Genomic DNA, 9,098 nt, shown 5'->3' with positions numbered 1-9,098 from the left:
GTGCCATGCCTTATTCATTACAAGGCAGTCCATTTTGGACTATCTTGTAATCCAATGAAACCAGAAGTCAGAGCGAGATTTCAAATTTAGAAGTTCTCTGCTCCAGTCCTCTTTGTCTTGTGCTAGTGCGCAATGCACAATGCTAGTTTTTGATCAATCTGGGTCTGGGTACGTGTTTCATCAGGAGAACGTCCAGGAAACCATGGACAACTTCAAGTTCCTGGTCAAAGACAGCAAACCAAAGGTGGTCAGTGACAACGTCTTCCACGTCCAGTGGTCCCTCATCAGCTTTGAGCACAAAAGGTCTGCACCATTTCCCAAAAAATATACATATTTTATATTGATTACCTGTTGCCCATATTAGGAAAGAGACGTGTTTACCTTCACTGATTATGCAATTGTCTGGCCTCTTTCAGTGTGACAAATGAAGAAATAGGGTCTGCTCCTGAAACTGCAGGTATTTCACAAAATTAGAAATTACAACAGAAAAAAAATAATCAACTTGATTTATTTACCCACCTCGTATTTAACTGATCAACTTTGCCTTCCATTATCTACAGTATGTTATTATATGTAAACAAGGAAAGCTTTTCCCTCATGAAGAGGCAGGTTATTAATGGATTACAATGAGAGTACAGGCTGTAGGCACTGATGTTTTGGCTGGTTCATTGTCCCATTAGAAGTACTCAATACTGTCATATTGAGTCTTGGGTGCTGCAGATCAGTCAGCTCGAGCTCTTCTCCATCACACGGGAGTTTTTCATAAACAAGGAGGTGAACATATCCTTCATCTCCAACATAGAGCTGCAAGGAAGTACAAGAAAAGTTAAAGGAGATCATGTGCACATAGAAGTACTGCTGATCATTTTAACACAGCTGTGGTAAGTCACACTAGCCAAACGACATGCTAACATGTAGAAAAGGAGAATCTACACCTTCATATATATAGAGTGCCTGATGGCTCACAAACAGAACGTTTGTTGGGCTCTGTTCATGGCTGAAACAGTGTGAAGTGCACATGAATTTTCATTTTATTTTGCAGGTTTCTCTCAAATTTTGCAGTGATAAGTAACATTTCAGGCTAAAAAGTCTAAAAGTTTTGTATGAGCCTCTGCATAAATATAAAACCACATAAGTGCAGAGTGTAGAAGCAGTAGCTGAAAAAAAAATCCAGTGATCATCGCTTTAGTTTCCCCTGAGAGATCAGATCATCTACCATCAATACTCTTATTGATGATATGTTTTTATATTGAAGAGATTTGTAAAGTTGCCACTGTTTACATTACAAACATTACCTTAATGAAGTAGTTGGTCCCAGCTACGACCTGTGTTTTGTAGCTCTGTGCAATGAAAACCTCAAAGTTTCTCTTGGCTTTCTGCTCTGCGAGAGGTTTCATCTAAATAAAAATGACAATAGCATCTACATGAAGCACAGGCCCCGTGTGCGCATAAAGTTGTAAGTGTAAAATCTTTGTCTTCTACTCACTGCATCACAGATCTTCTGAACTTCTTCATCAGCCTCCTTTTCCTCGGTAAGCCCTCCGCACATCGGCATTTTGACACATGTGGATACCCCTTCGGCGCCAGCTGCGGTCGCAAGGCTGGAACCGACAAAAACACCCTGATAATGGACTGTGTTTAGACTGTTCCTTCCCATTCCATGCAAGGCCACCTGGGTTGGCTGGAAGACTGTTTACTTAGCCTAGCAAGGCGAAGGACACTCTCAGCTGAATGGTAGCGCTGGGCAGGATGGCTGCTGTGTTTGCTTCGGGGGGTCCTAATTCACTGCAGGGCAACCTGCATGTGGCGAATAAAGCCTTGATTGATTGATTGATTGATTGATTGATCAGAATTACTGTTATTCATGCCTTTATTTCATCATGTCTAACCCAGATAGCAAGGAAACATTGAAACACTGTTGAGTCAATATCAGGCTGTGTCATTGAACCAACGTTGAAATGTGACGTTGACCTAACGTCACTCTTGCACCCTTTTTTAACGTTGAAACAACGTCAGGTTTTGATGTTGAATCAATGTTGAAACCTGATATTGAAACACTGTTGAGCTATGGTGTTGATTTTCCACCTCTTTCGCACAGTTGCTTTTTATTAAAACAACAGTTAAATCATGACTGGAAATCTACCTTTCTTTATAGGTATTTTATCCAATACTAAAATACTGCATGTTTCCATCAATACTGAAACCACCTAAACACATAATTGTACTTATTCCTCAAATTGAACAACCTTTATAAAAAAAAAACCCCAAATGTCTCACAATGTATCATGTCAATATCAATATCCTAAAATAAGAAAGCATTGCATGTGATGTAACAGAGAAAAAAAAAAAAAAAAAAAAAAAAAAGGTCAATAGTCATGTTTCGTTTGCTAAATACTTTATTAAAAGACAGTTTCCTATTTACATTTATATGTTTCACAGAAGTTTGTAATTTTTTACTCTGGGATGGGAATGCATGATGTGCGTCCTGCACCACCCAAACGATCTGGGGCGTATCGGAGCCATTTCTGCACTGCTTGCGCAAAGACAAACTCGGACATAGAGTTTGCCCCTAACTGCTGCGTCAGGCCATCTAGGACAAAAATACACACACACACACACAAACAAAAAAAGTGAATTAGAGCACATGAATAAGCTCTTGTTAACTGTCTTCAGCGGGGAGAAAGTATGTAAACTCCTAGGCTGATAAACATGAAAGTCACCAGGCGTAAATCTGCAAACTGCCGCATTTGATTCCCAAAGAGCTATGAGCGGAAAAGGTGATAAGTCTTAGCATAGTGTGCCGTGTATCCTTTAAAACAAAATAAACATGGGGTCCTGGGGCTGTACAAACTACAACCCGAGGACTAAACAACCCAAAGACCAAAGACTCCATCTCCAGATTAACCAGACATGAAAGTCTTGTTATTAAGAAGGACAAAGTAATATAGCAAAAAAACAGTAAAACTTACCAAATATGCATTTGCAGAGCGCTGTATCTTTAAATGCCATTTTTTTGCTTTGTCTGGTCCTTGGTTTTTTTCCCCTGCCCAGTTTAGTACCGAGGCCAGCTCGTTTGTAATAGCATAAGCCATTACACGGCGGACTCGCACCTCCAGTGTGGTCCCTCCAATCAAGGCAAAGCGTCTCACCTATAGACACATTTTAAGAGATGGAATTAGCATGTCTCATGTCTTAAATGTGTATGCAAGTGCTTGTGTGTTTAATCAACAGGCCGTTGTTATGTATTTAAATCACATCTGACAGCTATTACACTTTATAGTTACAAAGTGTATATAACCTTTATATACTTACCATTGCCTTATTTGCCTCTTGTGATTGAAGAGCTGCCTCTGCATTGTTTAGCTCCTCCATGTTGTGCAAGGGCAAATCCAGCAGCAGTACCCCAGCATCTAATGATTCATTGCAGCTGGTATTGCGGATGGCTCTGACCTCCTCACAGAGTTCGTTAACAGCTCTCGTCAGGTCTGACAGAAAAAGATAATTTTTTAAAGTATTTAAGAATACAGACAACTTGTCAAACGTTTCCTTGTGTCACACACAGATATGTACAAAGACACTAGACAGTATTTTATTACCTGGTATTTTCACTCGAGGGGCCCGGGGAAACCATTTTTTTGTGGGCTGCTCATCCTCTGAGTCACTATATGTGTACAGGGGATTTGGTCTAAAGAAAAAAAGTTGAAAACGGTCATAAGTAATTACAAATGTGCTTTTGGAATATTTTTTCCTAAAGTTACAGTTTGATTTATAACAACACACACAGGAAACGAGATGTGCAAGAAGGTACAGTATACAAGGGATTTTTGAAGTGCACAAGTGTACACGGCTTTGCATTTATAAAAAGTTTACAAGCTTCCACTTTTTGGACTATATTATGTGGTGATATTGCAGTATGCAAGCACCACAGATATGTATAAAAGACAAGATCATAGATTCTTAGCAATCAAAGATATGTTTGTGAAATAAAAAAAGTTTTACTTGTGCTTTCTTTTATGACTGGTCTGAGTTTCAGCTTCGGACTGAAGGTCAGACGTATCACAGTGTTCACTTAGATATTTCTGAAGACTGCGTTCTGCTTCGTGAAATGTGTCTGGAAGTACAAACACAATGTATGGCCAGACATAAATTAGGACACGAAAAACTTGTTATTGTTACATTTATACAACACCAATCCAGATGATACCCACCATGGCTTATTAGAAGTCGGACTGGTGCATAGGTGAGCCATGTTGCACCAGGATGAACTCTCCTCTTTACTGCGTCGTGGATCCTGAATGTGTCTCACGGAGGATATGGAGGCCATGACAATTTCTCCCCATTTATCCATGATCTAGGGACTATTTCTGTACCACCAGTGCTAAACTGCACAATGCACCAGTCTTTCATTTTTATCTTTTTTTTAATTTGGAGTCCTTTTTTGCCCTGTCTAGGATAAACAGGAAACAGATAATTACAATATATTTCATAGTCACTACAAAACTTGATCTATTGATTTAACTAAATAATAAATAATAGCTTAAAATGTATATAGGCAACAATTACAAGCAAACCCGTATATGTAAGCATTTAAACACTGAAGATAATAACATTAACAGTATTTTGTCTAAGTCTGCCATTGTAGGAATTCATGGCACCGAGACAAAATCTTGGCGCACAGTGTGGCGTCAAAATAGGCGCACACTTGTGACGCTGCGTTTTCTCCGTCTTCCTCGTCCACACGTAAATGCTAAACGCAGTTTACGTGTGGACAAAAGGTGCAAAAGCAAGTTAGGTGAGCGTGCAGCGTAAAGTTTGAATTGAGTGCGAATCGAAGCGGGTGCTCTCCAATCATTAAAAGTAACAAAGTCATTGAACACATTATACAGTTACCTTTACGTTTATCAATCATATATCACAGATTTACAATTTTTTGTAGTACTATGCTAAAAAGCAACTACAGAGCGAAAGTCTGGGTCAAGCGTCGAGGCGACGGCAAGAACAAAGGAACCCTCGAAGCGTTAAAGCTAGCTTTGTAAGGGAATATAACGGAAAAGTATGAAACGAAAATGTTTTCTTTGTTGATAGACTTTGTTTGCAGTGCAATTTATTTGTTGCCGGATTGTAAGATGAAAGTAGACACAATTTCGGGCTCCCACATTTTATCCGAAACTTTACATTAACAGGTTTTTTGGTTTTTTTTACTGTTATTCAAATGCAACCGTGGAAATAATGAATAGAACAAAAGTCATTCATTCTTACCTTATACTAATCGTGGTGCAGGCCAGTGCAGTGCATGAACTGATGCCTTCTCCGGTCAATTCCGCTGAGAGTAAATCTAATGTCCCGCTCTACTGTACAAGACAATGGTTACCTGGAGGGATGTACCAATGTGATAGGGGTGCTGCGGAATAGTCCAAGTGGTAGCAGCTTTAATTTCCCGCTCAACCATAAATCGATGGTTTTTCAACGTGATTGTTGTCACCTTGTCAACTATAAATAGATCAACAATCAACGATGACAGAACAACAGTGAATCGATGTTATTTCAATGTCAGTGTCAGGTTTCATCAGTATTTCAATGTTGTTTCAACATTGGTTTTGTGTTGACATTTCAATCCTGACGATTCTGATGGTTCAGATGGAAAATCAACATCTGTTCAATGTCTCCTTGCTATCTGGGAACTTATTGTAATTCATTGTTCACTTGTCTTTAAAAAAACAAACAAACCTTGAGCTCTGGATGTTTTTCCACTTATTTTCAGACCAGTCCTTATGCCTGAGCACTTTCAGAGGAATAGTTTTATTTGTTAGGGCAATTTACGCTGACATATTAATCATTCGAGCATTTAAAAAAAAAACTAACTCAAGAGAGGAACCAGTTAACTTATCTTTAGGCACTTTGTTATTTGCAGCTTGTTCCAGAAATAAATAATTTGTTCCCATTTCTTTTGTTAAATCTATGAAAAATGACAAAAAAGCACCATTTGACATACATAAATCAGTATTTTTGCACCAGAAGGTGATTTCCAATGAGCTGTTAGCCAAAAAGCTGGTATAACTTAGTATAATCTACAGTTCTTAAAAAAATGAAGAAACTGAACAACAAGTGAGTGGCAGACCTAAAGAAAAAACAACAACAACAACAAAACAAAAAACAACCTACAACAGATTAACTGTATCTGAAAGCATTGCCCTCAGAAATGAGAAAAAATATCCAGAAAAAACCCTGACACAGTCGGTCCATCTACCGTTTACCATTTTCAAGGAAAGCTGAAATATGTAAAGTTACACAAGAACTGCACTGAATATCAGTGGCCACAGGTCTTATGGAGAGATGAATCCAAATTTGACGTTTTTGGTTCAAATAATTCTCTCAACTTCTTACTGAACAATATTATAGTTATGTTATGGACACAATGTCTCTCATCTTTCATTTGAGGGTATCCACATTCAAATTGGATGAAGGGTTTAAGAGTTTCAGCTACTTAACATATGCCACCCTCTTTTTAAAAGAACTACAAGTAATTGGACAATTGACTCAAACGCTATGTGCTATGCAGATGTGGGCAATTCATTCATTATGTCATTATCAATTAAGCAGATAAATGGCCTGGAGCTGATTTGAGGCGTGGTGCTTGCATTTGGAATATTTTGCTGTGAACAGTAGTGTTGTGCAGATCAATATTGAAGTTTTTGGTTCAAATATCAATTCCTCCAGTTACAGTTATAGTTATTAATGTTCTAGAATCGATTTTCATATTAAAATATCATTTTTTTAGTAATTTGGAGTAAATTTGTAGTTTATCACTAACAGGAACATGGTGGAAAGAAACTATATCATTCGGATCATCTAACTTGGAAGGAACTACTTCCTCTTCCGACTTACATAGTGTTACGAAACAGTTTCACCCCAGTTCTTTTTTATTCCTCCAGGGTATCCAGAGACGGCACCGGATTCAGTAGTCATTTTCACAAAACCTTTATTCATCTTCATTTAAGCATGCATCTTCTAGAAGGGGAGATGTGCAAGGCCGGTGCAAATCTTCCCTCCTTTGTCTGTGAAACACAGTTTTGTAGAAGCAACCCTATCATAACACCCCCATGGTGTCCTGCAAACTCTGTGTGTCTGTGTGTGTATGCATGAGCACATGAGTGAGTGTGCATGTAGGTGTGGGTGCGTCGTACATCCTGGGGGTCATAAAAGTAATCTCCTCACCCAAGCTACACCAAATTCCTCTAGACAACATACAAAACACAGTTAACATATTACAAACACTGAGACCCCCACTCTGCATCCACTGGGCCATTGGCCTCTTGTTGTCTTACATTTACAGATAAGGTGGAGAGTCTCCTGCAAACCTACTTCTAAGTTATAACAATTATGACCGTTTATTAGATTCAGGTTAAAGCATCAGCATCAGCAACCCCCAACTGTAGCTTCCTGTCTCCTTTTATGACAGCAGACCCCCAGTGTCCATAAATTCCTTTCCCTCTAAACAATTACACACACTCTCAGGCCTACAGCTAATAGTCTACAATAGTCATATGCAAAATAAGGCTGTATAAATGTCGCAGCCCTTTGGCGTGCACACTCAACAATGGCCAAGCGTAAATGGAGTCATGTATGGATGTATTTTACTTCCACAAACAGCCAAGACGTGGTTTGCGATACATGTGGCAAGACAGGTGTTGTGGCAACACCACTAACCTCATCAAACACCTCAGAGTAAATCATATCACAGACTATGACGAGCTTATGTTGAGGGGAACTGAAAATGAGGAGAGGAAGGTGCAGCTAGGGCGAGACAGACATCTTGTAAGAGTCCTTTAGTGCTGCAGGCAGGCAAGTGTTCAAATAGCACACAACTTCAGGGTTGTTGTTTTTTTATTTCTATATAATTCTGCATTATTAAGCAATAAGAACAAGTCGTCTGATGTCCTGTAATCATTATGAAGCTATAATTTGAAATACAATAAAACATTACATTTTTGTACAAAGTATCGGATCAGTATTGTCGATGCCACCCTGAATTTTACTTAGTATTGGATCGGAAAGGAAATCAGTGGTATCGCACATCACTAGTGAATAGACAACATGCAGTCAAAGCAGCTCTCCGTGTAGGTGGAACAAGCCATCCTCAAGCTGTGAAAATGGGAAAATCCCATCCAAGAAATTGCTACATTATTAGGAGTGGCAAAATTTACAGTTTGGTACGTCACACACACAACCTGCTGCTTAACACCGAGAAGACCAAGGAGCTCATCGTGGACTACAGGAGGAATGCTGACCCACATCCACCCATCCACATTAAGGGGACGGCTGTGGAGCGTGTGAGCAGCTTCAAGTTCCTGGGAGTCCACATCTCCGAGGATCTCACCTGGACGACCAACTGCTCCAAGCTGGTCAAGAAGGCTCACCAGCGCCTCTTCTTCTTGAGGACTCTGAGGAAGAACCACCTGTCCTCAGACATCCTGGTGAACTTCTATCGCTGCACCATCGAGAGCATCCTGACCAACTGTATAACAGTCTGGTACGGGAACTGCTCTGCCTCGGACCAGAAGGCGTTGCAGAGGGTCGTGAAAAGTGCCCATCGCGCCGCCGGAGCACCACTTCCTGCCATAAAAGACATCTACAGGAAGCGGTGTCTGAAAAGGGCTGGGAAAATCATCAAAGACCCCAGTCACCCATCACATGGACTCTTCACCCTCCTGCCCTCTGGGAGGCGCCACAGGAGCCTCCGGACTAAGACCACCAGGTACCGGAACAGCTTCTTCCCCACAGCTGTCAGACTCCTGAACTCTGCCTCCTGACATCTGACCCACGTTAACACACGGACTGAATATACACACACCCACAATGGACAACCGTACCCTCAAACACACAATAATAACATGGACTGAACCACCACTCACAACCACTAGCACTTTATATAGCCTCTGTAGGAATTATCCACACCCTCACTTATCTTAACTGCACTACTGTATAGCTCTGTGTAAATAATCATTCTGTACATACGATAATTTTTAATCCTACAACTGTTTACAACTTGCACAGTTCCCATTTCTGTATAGCTGTATATCTCAGATTCTGTAAAGTTA

The 9,098-nt window shown here is 40.0% G+C and overlaps 1 protein-coding gene and 1 pseudogene across 1 annotated transcript; both read right to left on the bottom strand.

Annotated features, from left to right (window-relative positions):
- Positions 1 to 490: 490 nt before the first annotated feature.
- LOC120741378 lies at positions 491 to 2,051 on the bottom strand (annotated as a pseudogene).
- Positions 2,052 to 2,358: 307 nt separating this feature from the next.
- Positions 2,359 to 5,449, bottom strand: LOC120741529. The gene is made up of 7 exons (XM_040044509.1): positions 5,386 to 5,449; positions 4,209 to 4,301; positions 4,000 to 4,111; positions 3,597 to 3,685; positions 3,313 to 3,485; positions 2,970 to 3,149; positions 2,359 to 2,590 (listed from the first exon to the last, which is right to left on the bottom strand). Exons 1-7 carry the CDS (start codon positions 5,447 to 5,449, stop codon positions 2,582 to 2,584), a joined length of 720 nt encoding a protein of 239 aa, XP_039900443.1. The 3' UTR covers positions 2,359 to 2,581.
- Between the last annotated feature and the right edge of the window lie 3,649 nt (positions 5,450 to 9,098).

Source organism: Simochromis diagramma, unplaced genomic scaffold, assembly GCF_900408965.1.
Source record: "Simochromis diagramma unplaced genomic scaffold, fSimDia1.1 OVJJ01000602.1, whole genome shotgun sequence".
Taxonomy (NCBI): domain Eukaryota; kingdom Metazoa; phylum Chordata; class Actinopteri; order Cichliformes; family Cichlidae; genus Simochromis; species Simochromis diagramma.
Note: the sequence above shows the minus strand (reverse complement) of the source record. Positions and strands in the feature narration are given on the sequence as shown.

Excerpts from the sequence above, each read along its gene's own strand:
- LOC120741529 (XM_040044509.1), bottom strand. The coding sequence starts at position 5,449 with ATGGTTGAGCGGGAAATTAAAGCTGCTACCACTTGGACTATTCCGCAG. Across the intron at positions 4,302-5,385 it reads GCAGCACCCCTATCACATTG|ACACATTCAGGATCCACGAC; the intron begins GTACATCCCTCC and ends ATCCTCCGTGAG. Across the intron at positions 4,112-4,208 it reads CCGACTTCTAATAAGCCATG|ACACATTTCACGAAGCAGAA; the intron begins GTGGGTATCATC and ends TTGTACTTCCAG.